This window comes from Schistocerca nitens, chromosome 6, assembly GCF_023898315.1.
Source record: "Schistocerca nitens isolate TAMUIC-IGC-003100 chromosome 6, iqSchNite1.1, whole genome shotgun sequence".
Lineage (NCBI taxonomy): Eukaryota > Metazoa > Arthropoda > Insecta > Orthoptera > Acrididae > Schistocerca > Schistocerca nitens.
Genome location: NC_064619.1, coordinates 496679393 through 496695190, shown reverse-complemented (window position 1 = coordinate 496695190; position 15798 = coordinate 496679393). Strand labels below are relative to the sequence as shown.

Genomic DNA, 15798 nt, shown 5'->3' with positions numbered 1-15798 from the left:
AGACGACTCCAGTTCATTCACTTTGACTAACATGTAACATACGCGAAGGAAATCTGTTTTTCAAATCTCAAGGAAATTCCAATCACTCTGGCAATGGATGTGCATTCCAACTGCTAAACACCTCGTAGCAGCTGCCCATGCTCCTCCATCATACCGACTCGGCTACTCGCCACACTGCATACATCCACAGTGCCACGTGTCACTGTCGTTCACACAGCTGATACCATAACTCAAGCCCCCACAGAGCGTGTGCACCGCAGTTAAATAGCCATCCGCCAAAGATGCGAAGAAGACAAACAGGCATCGAAAATAGACTCACAACGATTGGGATGACAATCGATGGAGACTGGTGCCAGCAGCGCACCAGCTGAATAGACAAACAAATGATTACAGTTCCAGACAAGTTGAATGTATTTCACACATTCAGCAAGACAGCGAGCTGGGTGGAGGAATGCACTCAAAAGAAGAAGAAGAAGAAGAAGAAGAAGAAGAAGAAGAAACACCACAAAGGAGTTACCTGAATGGGGCGGGAATCAGTAGATGTGATATCATGTACAGGAAAATAAATGATTAAAATTTCAGAAAAAATTGGATGATTTATTCAAGAGAAACAGTTTCACAAATTGTGCAAGCCACTGATGCATTGGTTCATTTTGGTCATTACGCAAGTAGTTATTCAGTGTGGTATTGATAGATTAGAGTTGTTGGATGTCCTGAAGGATATCGTGCCAAATTCCTGTGCAATTGACATGTTAGATCATCAAAATCCCTAGCTGGTTGGAGGGCCCTGCCCGTAATGCTCCAAACATTCTCATATTCTCATTTGGGGTGACATCCATTCTCAACTGGGAAGACACCCGGCGACCTTGCTGTCCAAGGCAGGGTTTGGCAAGTATGAAGACAAGCAGTAGAAATTTACTGGTTGTGGGCGGGCATTATTTTGCTGATATGTAAGCTCAGGATGGCTTGCCATGAAGGGCAGCAAAATGGGCCGTAGAATATTGTTGACATATTGCTGTGTTCTAAGGGATTCTGCTATGAAAAGAAATGGCATCCCAGACCATCACTCCTGGTTGTGACGTTGTATGTTGGGCAACAGTGGGGTTTGTATCCCACCAGCATCCAGGTTGTCTCCAGACAAAACTTTGCTGTTCGCCAGGGCTCAGTTCGAAATAGGACTCATCACTAAAGGCAGTTCTACTCAAGTGAATGAGATTCAAAGACAAAGACGTGTCTGGAGATGCTTCAGACAGGGATGGGATACTAACCTGACTGTTGCCCGTCACACAGCCCAGCAGTCTTGAGTGATGGTCTGGGGTACCATTTCTTTTCATAACGTGATGTCTTTGGTTTTCATCCATGGCATCCTTACTGCGCAGCAATTTATCGGTGATATTCTATGCCAAATTTTGTTGCTCTTCGTGCAAACCATCCTGACCTTACACTTCAGCTAGACAAGATAACGCCCACATGGCAGGAGTTTCTACCGTTTGTCGTCATGCTTGCCAAACCCTACCTTGGCTAGCAAGGTCATTGATTCTGTCCCCAGTTGAGGACATTTGGAGAATTATGTGTAGGTCCCTCCAACCAGCTTGGGATTTTGATGATCTGACATGCCATTTGTACAGAATTTGGCTCAATATCCTTCAGGACATCCAACAACTCTGTCACTCAGTGCCAAGCTGAATAACTGCTTGCGTAATGACCAGAGGTGGACCAATGTGTTATTGACTCGCTCAATTTATGAAACTGTTTCTTTTGACTAAATCATTCAATTTTTCTGAAATTGTAATTATTTGTTTGTATGTACACGTATATCGCATCTACTGACTTCTGCCCCATTAACATAATTCCTTTGTGGTGAATCTTTTCTTTTGTCTTTGAGTGTGCTGTAAAGTATGGTTATAATTACTTGTTTAATGTAGGCAATACATCTATATGCAATTTTCCTTTGTGTGGAGGAGAAATGTTTTGCTGTTCATGAATGTTTTGCTTTATTTCCATTCACTACCCATATTATTGGTATCTGCTCGTTATAAAGAATCAACTTATGTTTCATGGGGAACATATTTTTTATTATTATGGATTAAAATAAATATACATACTTCAGTTTGGTAATGAACTAACTTAGTTATGTCTGTTTTAGTGGAGAGGGAACTGAATGGAAACTATTCTGACTTGCATTGCGTTAAATGTGCAAAAGGCACAGTTCCTTCAGTGAGTGGTAAAAATTGTGTCCCCTGCTCGAACAAACCATCTGTACTGGGACAGAGGCCTTGCAATTGTACTGGAAAGAACTGGCACCTTAGTGGTGATATGTGCATTCCAAGTTCGTTGTTCCTCGATTGGCCAGAGGAAGAAAGTGTGTTCACTGTGCGGTATGCTTCTGGTAACAAAGTAGTGTCCAGTTATATTAAAATGAACCTACATAGAGCTGTCTACCTCTGCAAGGTATGTACTGAGAGCTTAAAAAATATTTTTTTCCTTCAGAAGTCCCTTTAAATATGTTATTACTGATCGTTTGAGTTTTGTGTGATATTCAATCCCTATACTTTCTTCACATATCAGTGTATTCCTAAACAAGATTATTTACTTAATAATTTTCAGTAACATTAATATTTCTTTGGCACTACTGATTTTATGTATTTAATTTTATAGCCTGTCTTTAATTTTTGTGTTTTATCAAAAACTCAGTCGTTTCAGAGTAAAGGTTGTGTGTCGCCTTAATGCAGACATTATGATTAACTCATGCCAAATCTTTAAATTCCTTTTATTAAAAAAATTGTTTTGCAGCTGCACAATGTTTCTTCATGTCAGATGTTAGCTAATATGTGTGCAATGCTGCTGTATGATAATAATTACAAAGGCAGTCCATGTAAGCTTTTTGAAGATCGAAAGCTTGAACATGAGTGGAAGGATAATGTTATGCCATGGCTGCTTTATGGAGAGGGTGATGCACCAGCCGTGCTTTTCAGAAAGAAAATTTCTGCTGAATTTAATCTCCAACCAAATACAGAAGTAAGCAGCAATATTCTGATTTTCTGTTTTTAGTTTAATTTGCTGCTGTTTTTATTCATATTTTAAATTGGTTTTATCTCTCTTCCATCAGAGAAACACTATAAATCTGACTGCAGTACGATTCACTCCAGATGGATGGCTAAAGGAGATTTCTAAAGCAAAAGGCAACTTTTTGCAGCTGTGTCCTACTGTTTCTGGGGATACAAGCTCGCTTTTTCAGTTTGGAGCTCGATATCACCATTCTTGCACAATGCATGTCAGTGAAATGGTGGCACACAGAGACACAGAGTTTGTTGAGTTATATTTGCAGTATTGGACTGAGGGTGAATCTGTGCTCTATCCTATCCCTGTGCTAATTCTTAATATGAAAGCAAGAAATGCTAACAACAAGGTAAAACGTTTTTGATAACTCTGTTTAGAACTTTTAAAAAGATGTACCTTATTTGAAGTCATACTTTTGAGTAGTAACTGACTAAAAGTGTGACCATCATTTGCATGTAGAATGTGTATGATGCAAGTTTTCTGAAGAGTTTTAGTATTCTGCTTTGCTGGATGTGAATGATTCAGTGAAGACTTGACATTGTTTCTTTGTTACCTTTTAGTTGCTTGACCATTATTGTGTATAGGCCTAACTATGACAGACTTTGTCTGCTCATTATATAGCTATTACTATGTGGAAATTTAATACTGTTGTTCCAACTTCTCTTGAATTACGTATGAAGCTCTTTCCTTTTTATAATCTGTATATTGTCATGAACACATACAACATCATTTACATAACATCAGACTTCTGTCAAAACATAACATCCATCATGAAACCTCTACATGAAAGTCTATTGAAAGAATGAATATGAATAATCTGAAGCACATTTGCACAATGTCTGATTCACATCACAACTGTTGTTAAAAATATGTATTCCCCAAGGATCTGTCACTTCTCCAAAGTATGGCAGTGATATTAGAACCTGCTATATTTGTGTCCGTGTACGAGCTTCCTCTCATGAAGTTACTGCAATCATCATCCCATCCCAAAGACAGATGCTGTCTTTCACCATGGTTCTCCACAAGGCAATAAAATAACAGAGCCACACAATCTTCAAGTTCTCGTCTAGGATAATTTATTTTATGGCTTTTATGGCTATACAAAATTGTTGAGGCTATAATTCACAAGTATCATTTGTCACACACCACCCCTCTTGAGTGGTATGTAACAGCTTAGAGTCTTGTCTTTCTGTCTAATGTTCTGAGCTTATGTTAAAGAAAAATTCACATCCATGCCATTTTAGGTAAGTGAGGTATCTAATTCCCAGTCATTTACTGAAACTCTAGTTGTGAGTGGACTCTTTTGAACCTGTGTGTTGACTGTGTGCCTTTGTCCTTGAAGTTTGAGCATTTTGAGAAGTTTAAACCTGTTCCCATCTTGGGAATGTGATCTCTGTGAGGGAAGGCAGAGTCAGAAGCATCCACTTGTGCTGCTGGTGACTGATTCAATGCTGCTGTCTGATAGCTTTTGAGTGTTTTGCTTGCTTGGAGTGGGTATTGGTGAATGACAGTAACTGTGGGGAGATGTGAGTGTTTTCTTCCAGAACTTGCTTTTTTTAACTCTATCAGTGATCTCAAAACTTCAACTTGTTACAAGTGGATGTGAACTTTGTTTTCTGAGTTGTTGTAACAATTGACAGAATGTGTGTGGGGAAGAGGGGTTGGAGAGGGGAGGATATTGGTATTTAGAATTGTTTCTTCTTATAGTGATTCACATATACACTCTCTTATTGTGATTACAGAACTATAATGTTCTGTACATTCTTTGATTCTTTGTGGACTGGAGTAATTACAAAGTGTAGCCTATCTCATGTGTGACTTTTGATGTGGGAAATTGGGAAATGTTACTTTTTTTTTCTCCCTCTCTCTCTCTCTCTCTCTCTCTCTCTCTCTCTCTCTCTCTCTGTGATTGAGTACACTGATATTCTTGAGGCTAAAATTCATTATGTCTCTTGGGGGTACTAACCTCGTTTATAGTGGTGCTGTGCACTCTGGGTGAGCTCGGTGTCCTATGCTATCAGAGGTGACATAGTAGCGATATTGATGATAAATGGTGGAGAGGTAAGGCAGTTTCTGCAAGGAAGGGCACAGTGATTGAAGGCTGCAATGATGGAAAGAGCAGAGACACCCAGGCAGCAGTGCTGCTATTCGTGCTTTTGTTGATGTCATCAGAATCACATAATTGGTGAGCTTGGCAGCTTAGATCTTTTTGAAAGAATGGTCGGGTTGAGACCACAAATTATGACAAAGCTAGATGAGTCTCTGCCACATTCATCCATGATTCTCCTAGTGGGATGTAACAATTGTGTGCTACTCGGCTCCTGTTAAGCAGACCCGTGTACACAAAACTTTTCTTAATGATGGATTGCCATGATAGAATTCTGTGAACGCCATTATCTCCCAATGTTTTGTGTGGGCTGTGATGTGCTTTGTAGCTTAAGGTGATGTGTCAGTTTTCTAAACATTGTGACTAAAAGAATAAGATTTATAAGCCCATATAATGTTTACCATGTTTTAAGACATCTTTTGGGAACATATTTATGTATGAACCACAGCTTTAGCTCTCACACTTTTTTAAATTGTATTTTTATTGCAAGTGAATTAAATTATGCTAATTATTTATATACACCATAGGCACACATTACTCAAAATACAAACAAAGCAGGAGGTTTATTTTTTTTCCTGTAAGTTCTTTACGCTATCACTTTTAAAGCAAACTGTTGAAAAATATGGTGCTATAATAAATTGTGATACAAAAAATTTTAAGTATGATTATCAAAAATTTTGGAAATGAATTAAGGGTTTTTCTTCAAAGAAGCATTTTGTTTTCAAAATTAAGTCACATGAGTAGTGTACTTTTTAGTTAAGCATGTTTTAAGACAGTATACAAAATGTCAGCTCTCTATTTTTAATAGTTTTTAGCCAAAATGCACCAGAACATGAAATAATTTAACTTTCAGGAAATTCAAGTTAAAATTAAAACTTGCTTTTGCTATTAAACTTGCATAGCACTAATGCATCCCAGGTCCATATTCATCTTATTTCCTGTGTTGTTCTTCCTCCCTTCTCTTTTTGACACATCTTGTTATTCTTGCTGCTTTGGTGGCTTCCAACGCTGATTTTTCTCCTTTGAAGAGTCTCCTTCGGTCAGTGGCTATTAGAATCTATGCATATTTAGTCCATCAGGCCCTCCCATCAGTTCCATAACATTAAGCCTTTCCACTGCACTGTCATTGAAACATAGAACAACATCCAGCACACCCATTTTCAAAGCATTTAAAAGGGGAGGCCATGACTTTGGAACGTGGATTTACAGTAAACTTTGTACACTCGTAGTACTGCACGAGGACAACAAAACGTGTTAGCAGTAGCGCGTAATTCTCAAGCGTTATTGAGAAAATCGCAAGATAATTTCGGTCGTCAAATACATATGGCTGTGCGTGGCCATTTTTACCAGCAAGTGGCAGCAGCCGAGTGGTTAACGTTCAAGCCCCGTAATCGCTGGATCGAGTCCCGTTTGTCACTTTTTTTTTTTTTTTTTCTAACACATTCATTTTCTTTACTATTTATGTTACAATTGATATAATGGGAAAAATACTTGTAACCGGATGAACTTTTATTAAATTTACAATGTTATTTGGCAGTCTACAAATTTTTATTATCACAAATGATATAATATTCTTAACTATCGACTAGTAAATGACTAAACGTATAAAGTGATACTAAAAATGTATGCTTGTCCATGATTTGAGAAATCCCTTATACCTGGAAGGAGCCCGAAACTACTTGTTACCTGCAAGTTTTGACCGGCACAGACGGCTTTCGAAAGATGTACAATTAATCGTTGCTTTTGACATTACGAGTACAAGTTGCATGATGGTATTTTTCATAGAATCATGGAAAACATAAAGTTAAACGGCACCAGCTGCATTGAATAAATGCTATGTTTCTGCATACGCAAAGTCATTTGAGGTTTTTCGTGGAAAAGCAAACCTCGTTAACATTTTCAAAAACTTCTCTTTCAGCTGATAATTTGGAAGCAAACCATGCAGAACACAGCATTTCCTTAAAGATCGGCACTGATAATTGGTCATGCAGTCTATCTATATCCGGATCCTGCTCCAGCTACTGCTGGGTCTGGGTGCTGACGGGTCCTCTCCATTTGGTTTGGTCCTCCCACCACTTTTCTTCCTCCGCATGCTTCTGGGTCACACCTCTCCTTTCCACAGATATTCTCACTCCAATTTTCCACCGTGTTCTTGGGTGCTCTCTAGGTCTTTTCCCATCTATCTTTAGTTCTTCCATAATTTTGGGGAGTCTCTGCCCATGCATCCTCTTAACATGCTCATACCATCTTAATCTCTTTTTTTTTCAATTTCTTATCTCATACTTTCTTGTTTAAGGTCCTTTCTAATCTCTGCAGTCCTTACTCTGTCCATTCTTGTTTTTCCCTTAACTGCTCTGAGAAATTTCATTTCCCCTGCTTGCAGTCTGTTCCAGTTCCTTTCTGTCGTTGTCCATGTTTCTCCACCATAGGTGACAATAGGGAAGTAATAATTCATATACATAAGGAGTTTTGCTTTTTTTCTGAAACTTCCTTATTCCAACTCAGGTGTTTTATTGTTTGGTAGAAATTGCCTCCCTTCTGTAACCTCCTATTAATTTCATTAGTTGTTCTTCAATCCCAAGATATTTCACTCCCTAAATAAGTGAAATTTTCTACCACTTTGAGGGGTTCTCCATTCAAGGTAATAATTCCGTTGATCCCTTTCTCTCTTCCAAATACCATTACTTCACTCTTATCTTTATTTATTTTTAATCCACACCTTTTCATTAGTTTCTTCCACACATCATGTTGTAACTGTACATCTACATCTTTATCACCCCATATTACCATATCATCTGCAAAAATAATATTTTTTGTCTTTTTCTTTTACTATATCTTTAACTGCCCTATTCATTCCCTCCATCACAACATTAAAACGTGCAGGAGATACTTCCTTGCTTAAGTCCTTGTCTTATTTCGAAGTATTCAGAGCTCCCCAATGGTGTTCTAATTCTACAATTGTGTCCTCTGTACATTGTCTTTATTACATTAATTTATCCATCTTCTACATCTATCTTCTTCATTTCTTCCCATAGTCTTTCCCTGTTAAGTGAGTCATATGCCTTTTCTATGTCTATAAAATCCATTATCACCCTTTTGTTATACTCCCAACTTTTTCCATCAGTTGACAGATAATAAACATCAGGTCGATCGTGCTTCTTCCTTTCCTAAACCCGTACTGTTCTTCACTCAGCTCCTTTTCTGTCTTTTCACTTATTTGATTTAGTAAAATTCTTTCAAAAATCTTGGATGTATGACTCATAAGGGTTATTCCTCTGTAGTTTTTACAAAGTCTTTTATTGCCTTTTTTGAAGATGGGAACAATGTCTCCTCTTCTCCAATCGTTAGGTATTGTACTATTTCTCCACACACATGATGGTACTCTATACAGCCACTGCATTCCGACTGGACCTGCTGCTCTTATCATGTCCACAGATACTCCATCAGGTCCTGGGGCTTTTCCCCCATTCATCATCTTCACAGTTATTTCTTCCAGTGTAATTTGTCCTAATTCTGCTTCCCAACTTCTCTCAATTTCTCCATTATTTGTTGTTTCCTCGTGTACCTGCTCCTTTGCGTTTAACAATTTCTTAAAATGTTCTTTCCAGAGATCTTTTATATTCCCTGGATCTTCAATCACGGTACTGCCCTCTGTTTCCGTTTGTACTGGTACTTCAGAAGTGTTCCTTTTATTTTTCATCATTTTATAGAACATTTTCTTATTGCTCTTCACATCTTCTTCAAGTTTTTTTGGAAACTCTTCCCTTGCCTTTTTCTTTGCTGTTTCCATTATTTCTTTGCACTTCTTCTTTTCCTCTATATATCTTTTATGGTCTTCGTCATTTTTAGTTTTCCACCACTTTCTCCATGCTCCATTTTTTTCTTCTGACTGCTTGGATTGTGGTATCATCCCACCAACTTGTCTGTCTTACTTTTTCCTTTCCAGGTGTTCTCCCACATACTTTTTGTGCTGCTTCGACTGAAGTGTCTTTGAATAAACTCCATTCTTTTTCTACATTGCAGAAAACTTCTTTTGGAAATTTTTGTGTGATTAATCCTCTGTACTTCTCAGCACTTTCACTCTCCTTCAGTTTCCAATCCTGTATCCTCATCATTTTCTTCTGTTTTCTATTTTTCACACACTGATTCATTTTACTTTGTCCCACCAGTAATCTGTGGTCTCCATCTGCACTCACACTTGGAATTACCTTCACATTTGTTACTTTCTCTCCCCATTCCCTATCTACTAGATTATAGTCAATTACACTCTTAGTTTTTCCATCCCAACTGTATCTGGTGATAGCATGACTTTCTCTCTTCATAAACCAGCTGTTTGCTATTTTCATTCCATTCCTCTAGCACAAATTCAGGAGTCTTTCCCCTTTTTCATTTCTGCCTCCATATCCAAAACATTCCAACACTTGCTCAAATCCCTTTCTGTCTTTGCCTACCTGTGCATTAAAATCTCCCATCATTATATTAGCACTCTCTATATGGTTTTCTAACTCATTTTCAAACCCCATCTTCTCTTCTTCACTACATCCCGCTTGAGGTGCATAACTCTGGATTACTTTTAGTGTTTCTTTTTGGAATCTCAGGTTTAAGATTATGATCCTGTCTGATATATATCTCACACTTTCAATACAGCTTTGTACATTCATATTCACCATCACTGCCACACCATTTCTTCCAAACCTGTTATTCCCACTCCAGTAAAGTTTTCCTCCTCCTCTCAAATTCTTCTCACCGTTTCCCTTCCACTTTGTTTCGCTTAATCCCAATATATCTAACTTTCTCTCTGTTAGTACATCTGTCATTTCTTCCATTTTTCCATTGTGGGTTAATATATTAAGGGTGCCAATATTTAGCTTATTTTTTAGTCCAGTTGGTTTCATCTTCTTGAACTTATGAATATCAGCAGGGCTCCCATCATTCGCACCAGTACTTGAAAAAGCAGTGGGGTCAAATCCTTAGGGGTTCGTTGCGAGGCTCGTCTGTGTTTTGAAAGTAATATATGAAGACTTTCCTACTGGCTTGCTAGGCCTAAGGCAAGAAAGGATTTTCTGTTGGGGTTGTCTCCCTTAGCCTTTGGAATTTCTCCTCCACCACAAGGCAGTGGTTCCCTTCTCATTTAATCCCCAGAAAGGAGGGTTGCCTCATCTGCCAGCTAAGCCATTCCGAAGTCTTCCTTCTCCGCCGTTGCCGCCATTAAGGTCTTCACCCATGACCCTGGGCATGGGTTCCGTGTTATACCCCACGGGATTGGGTCCCTGCCTGAACTCAGCAATCCTAGTGCAGTAGCCACCAGAAAGATCGCGGGAGGCGCACATCAGCACGGCGCGTCATGGATGGTAGTTGCCGCAAGTAGAGTCCCGTCCACCAGAGGGCACGCGAGAATTCGGACGCGACCTCTGCCGGCGTAACAACAACAACAACAACAACAACAACAACTCAGGCAGCACGGGCCGTGCCCAGTGAGTTAACATCGAGCATGCCTATGGCACAGTCCCGGTCTACGCCAAGTGAAGTGCGACGTAAACGTGAACAGAGTTACTACACCTAGCACTCTGGCCTACTGAAGTGTAGGATGCCCACCCCCGTGACGTGGACGTGCCAGACAGGAATTCCTCTAGTGGAGGAATAGGGACGGGGACCCTACCTCCCTGGAGCCGCGTTAATGATTGTGTATGGTGCCACAATCAAAGGTTGCTCATGCAGTATCAAGAGCATTTTAATAACATCTTCATCAGAATCAATTTCTCATTCTCTTTCAATTAAATATGAACAGTTTTGAAGAAACGGACAAGCATACACTTTCAGTATCACTTTATGCATTTGGTTGTTTACTAGTTGATAGTTATGAATATTATATTATTTGTGATAATAAAAATTTGTAGACTGCCAAATAACATTGTAAATTTAATAAAAGTTCATCTGGTTACACGTATTTTTCCCATTATATCAATTGTAATATAAATAGTAAAGAAAATGAATGTGTTAGAAATATTAAACTGACAAACAGGACTCGATCCAGCGATCCAGCGATTACGGGGCTCGAACGCTAACCACTTGGCTGCCGCCGCTTCCGGGTAAAAATGGCCACGAACAGCCATATATATTTGATGACCAAAATTATCTTGGGATTTTCTCAATAACGCTTGAGAAGTACATGCTACTGCTTACCGTTTTGTTGTCCTTGTGGAGTACTACGAGTGTACGAAGTTTACAGTAAATCTGCGTTCCAAACGTTGTGGCCCCCCCTTGTTAGTCCTACTAGAACAGTTTTTGGTATCTGTTTGTCTAATAATCTTGTGTCACAAAGATTCCTATATGTAGATTTTATAACTTCCATTATAGCAAATGGCAAAGAATGTTGATGGTTGTAGATATCACCTTGAGTAATAGCCCTCTGCTAACCACACCTTGAATCACTGCCAAGTGGGCAGAGTGCATAGCATGGGTTGTCATCTGTGGAGGATTTGTGAAAGAAGATAGCCCATACTGTCTTTTTCATTCCCTCAAGGTCATTTTTATTTTGTCCTATGGCTTGTCCATAATAATACTGCAACCTGTCTATTTCTCCATCGGTAAGCCGACCAAATCCACTAATGCACTTATCATCAGCTAATTTCTTTCCCTTCAAATTCCTCTTCAGGTTCCTCAATCTTGTAACTAACCCTTTCTGGACATGCCCAACACACTTCATGTTTTCAGTTTTTGTGTCAGCATATGGTTTGGAGTCACAAACTTTTTTTGCGTCTTCATCTCATAGGTAAGATGTGTACATCACATTATATTTCTCCACTGACCTGTGAAATACCTTCACATCAACTTCAGATTCCATACTTCCACTATAACCACTAAAGTTAATCAAACATTTGTGGTTTTCAGTTCCACTAGTACAGCCATGGCAGTACTTGGTAATACATTTCACATCAATGACTTCACCATTGCCCAAGGAGGTAGCTATCACTACACCATTTAGGGATCTATGGCCTCTTTGTTGCCAGGATGCATCCAGGGCTGCAGACATATATGTATTGCTGTCATTCATGTCCACACTTTCCTGAACAGCATTTTTCATACTATCATTTGCTACTTCTTCTAAAGTCTATAGAATAATTTTATTGTACCTGTTAAATCTTGTAGGTGGAGATAAGTCCATAAGAGTGCAGAAAATTTGTGCACTTCTGTACCTTTGCCTATACACCTCACAGCATTAGCAAGTTTAAGATTTGTGTTATACACTCTCTGTTTAGTTACACCGCAAGTATAACCACATTTGCTTAAATCACAAAAATTACAAACAATTCTTAATTTTGATGCACAACCTCTTCTAGCATGTATCTCTTCTAGCATGTGGTGTGAAGGTAGTTACCTTCACAGCACTATTGCCACGTTCCTTACTCTGCAAAGCTTTTATTTATTAGTTCAGATAGAGTAGAGGGTTCAACAATAACAAAACCAGAATCAATAATTGGCGACTCTACATTATGAGGATTAATAAGTCAAGCTCATTGTCCAAATATTTGTAGTACTTGGAGTAGTTGAAGCTGATTCAAGTGTTGAAGTGTTGTATCATGTTGTACGAGGGTTGCCCAGAAAGTAATGCACCGCATTTTTTTGCTCAGATGAAAACATTTCTATGAATGTGAAATGTTACATATCTATTATTTGGAGTCTCCTGAGTGAGTGTGCCAAGTTTCCGTCACTTCCAACAGGTAGCATAGCTACAGGACAGTTTCAAAATGGCATTTGTAGGTGACATACATTACAAGCAAAGTGCCGTCATTGAATTTCTCACTGCAGAGAAAGAAACTGTGGGGAATATTCGTAAATGCTTGTGAAAAGTCTATGGAGCACCTGCTATCGACAGAAGTACAGTTAGTCACTGAGCACAGAGGGTGAATGATCAGAAGGTGGTTTGGTGGAGCTCCATAGTTTGCAGCGGTCGTGGAGACCGTCCATGGCTGTCACACCTGACATGTTTCAGTGAGCTGATGTTGTCATTTGTGAGGACAGACACCACTCTTGGAAGATATTTTGAGGGTGATGAGGAGGTGATTCGCACAGTGAAACACTGGCTCCACCACCAGGACAAGGATTGGTACCGATAGGGCATACACAACCTTGTTTTGCGGTGGAGGATGGAAATTACATGAAAAAATAGTTTGTGTAGATAAAACACTATTCTTTTGTGAGTGTAATTCTCATATGTTCAACAAAAATAATTGTTGAAGAAAAAAATGTGGTTCAATACTTTCTGGGCAACCCTCGTATTTCAGTATTAGCTGAGTTAATCCACTTGGTGAACCGATTTGCATAATATGTACATTATTTAACACCAAACTTCTTAATTCTTCCCAGTGCTTTCAAGTGGAATAAGAAATTCATGCACACAATACTTCTATGTAAACAAAATATTCGCGCCAAAACAACAGCAGACAATGACAAACAAAAGATAAGCAACTGTAAACATTTTTCAGATTAGCCAACTTAAAGGACTAAAAAGTCATAAAAATGGAACAAATGAGATCAAAACTTTATTTTTAACAGTAATTACTGTGCCACGGGGATGTCGTAGTGTGTGCAACCACTTTTAAATTCCTCTAATTTTGGTACTTTCTGTGGTCCATTTTCTTGGAAGCAAACCTTTTTTCCTTCAGAGAACTATGGAGAATTTTTTAAGAAAAAAATTAAAAAATTGATTTTTTGACAGTTATTTACATACAAGTCCCCTTAAGCTAAAGCACGATATAACTCGGAGGAGAAATGTATTTATTTAACCTGATGTGACTAGGGCCGTTATGCCCTCCCTTATATCAGACCAGGGTTTCACATATCTGGTACCTTTTTACGTCATAATTACCTGAGAAATAACAATTTCAACATGGCAACTAATATTAAAATAATTTGATTCTCTGAAACTGACTATAAGGTAATAGAGTTAATACTGGCAGTACATGGATTACTGCAGTTACTACCACTGATAGTGATAATAGTAAGAATGAAAACAGTGAGAATAATAACATTAATGTGGTGGCAGACATAAGAAGAATTAACATTGTAAAAAATAGATGTTTTTTTGATATAACGCGTTCTAGGGAAGAGGAAATTTAACGATGTTACATTGGCTAAGAATAGTGGAAGATTGGGTTGGAAAGAGTGATGTATAAGGGCAACAGGTGCATACAGGGACAACGGTGATCCTTATTGTTGCTCTGATAGATATGTCATTAACTGTCTTCTGAAGCTGGAGATGTTTTCCAGTTCTGCGGGAGGTTATTCCAGAGTCAGGTTCCTGCTACTGAAAAGGATGTCAAGAAACAGGCTGAACAATGGAATAGGTCTGATAGGATTTTGCTCTGATGAGAGTGAGTTTTCTTCCGTGTTGTTCAGACAAGAGCATTAAGGTCAAGGAGAGCTATGAAGAACAGTGTTTATTGATAAGATGTTAGAGAAGACAGGGGGTATGGAAATCTCTGCCCTTGCCTGCACAGAGCCAGGATAGCTGTGCATATTTTGATGAAATGTGGTCAAATAGTCGAACGTTACAAATATTACAAACACAGGTGTTCATAACCATTTCCAGATGTTATGAGCTATCCTGAGAAAGGCCTGTAATTAGTGACTGGAGGTATGAGTATTTGTACAAGTCCTTTTCAGGTCAGGAGGGAAGAACTTTTTATATTTTTGTAGGGCTTGGAGAGATGCTGATGCTTTCTTGCACAGTGCAGTTACATACTAAGTCCAGTTTAGATTTTCATTTATTATTACTCCTAGACTCTTTGCTGAAGAAGAGAAATTAATATTTGTTCCAGTTAGAGTTAAAGGTGGAAGGGATTCCCAATATTTCGGGCTTGTGAACCTAGAATGACCAACTAGTACTGCTTGGGTTTCAGATGGTTTGAGCTTTAACCCTGTTTCTCGCACCTGTTTTTTATAGTGCACACAGGTTGGCACTGAGATTCTTGATAGCTGTCTTCAGGTTTTTTGATTTTGCACTTACATACAAGTAGATGTCATCAGCGTACAAGTGCTATTTGCAATAGGATAAAACCAATGCCGTATCATTTACATACAGTGAAAAGAGTGTAGGACATAATACTGAACCCTGAGAGATGCCCAATACTACCTGCCTCCACTGTGGCTTTATGGTGCCGGACATGACGCATTGCTGGAGAGGCATCAGACACGAGTGAAACCGTTGCTCTGCACTTGGTGAGAAATTTAGGCTGCTAAGTTTGGCAAGTAAAATGTCATAGTCAACAGTACAAAGGCTTTACTGAAGTCTAAGAAGCACATGATAGTTGTGTGTTGTGCATCCCAAGCAAGCTTCAGATCATCTGTTACCTCTATTGAGGTAGATGTGCTATGCTTTGCTGCAAAGTTTATGGAAACCTGATTGGTATTCTTCTAGTTGGTTACCTGTAGTTAGGTAGTTTGTTAGCTAGTCATGGACTATATGTTCTAAGACCTTGAATAGTGCAGGAAGAATGAAAATAGGTTGATAATCAGAGGGTCCTGTGGTGACATTCTTTTTGGGTAGTGGCTTAACCAGTCGCTGTTTCCAGGCCTCAGGGAGAACGTGGGATTAACGAGTGGTTGAAGATATCTGTTATAGTGGGCAA

The 15798-nt window shown here is 38.9% G+C and overlaps 1 protein-coding gene across 1 annotated transcript in view; it reads left to right on the top strand.

The window, feature by feature from the left end:
• LOC126263663 (meckelin) overlaps positions 1 to 15798 on the top strand; it is a 206375-nt gene that overhangs the window by 16090 nt on the left and 174487 nt on the right. The window contains exons 3-5 of the mRNA XM_049960771.1: positions 2147 to 2451; positions 2794 to 3018; positions 3110 to 3409. Coding sequence (XP_049816728.1) covers positions 2147 to 2451; positions 2794 to 3018; positions 3110 to 3409 — 830 coding nt within the window. The remainder of the gene's footprint in view (positions 1 to 2146; positions 2452 to 2793; positions 3019 to 3109; positions 3410 to 15798) is intronic.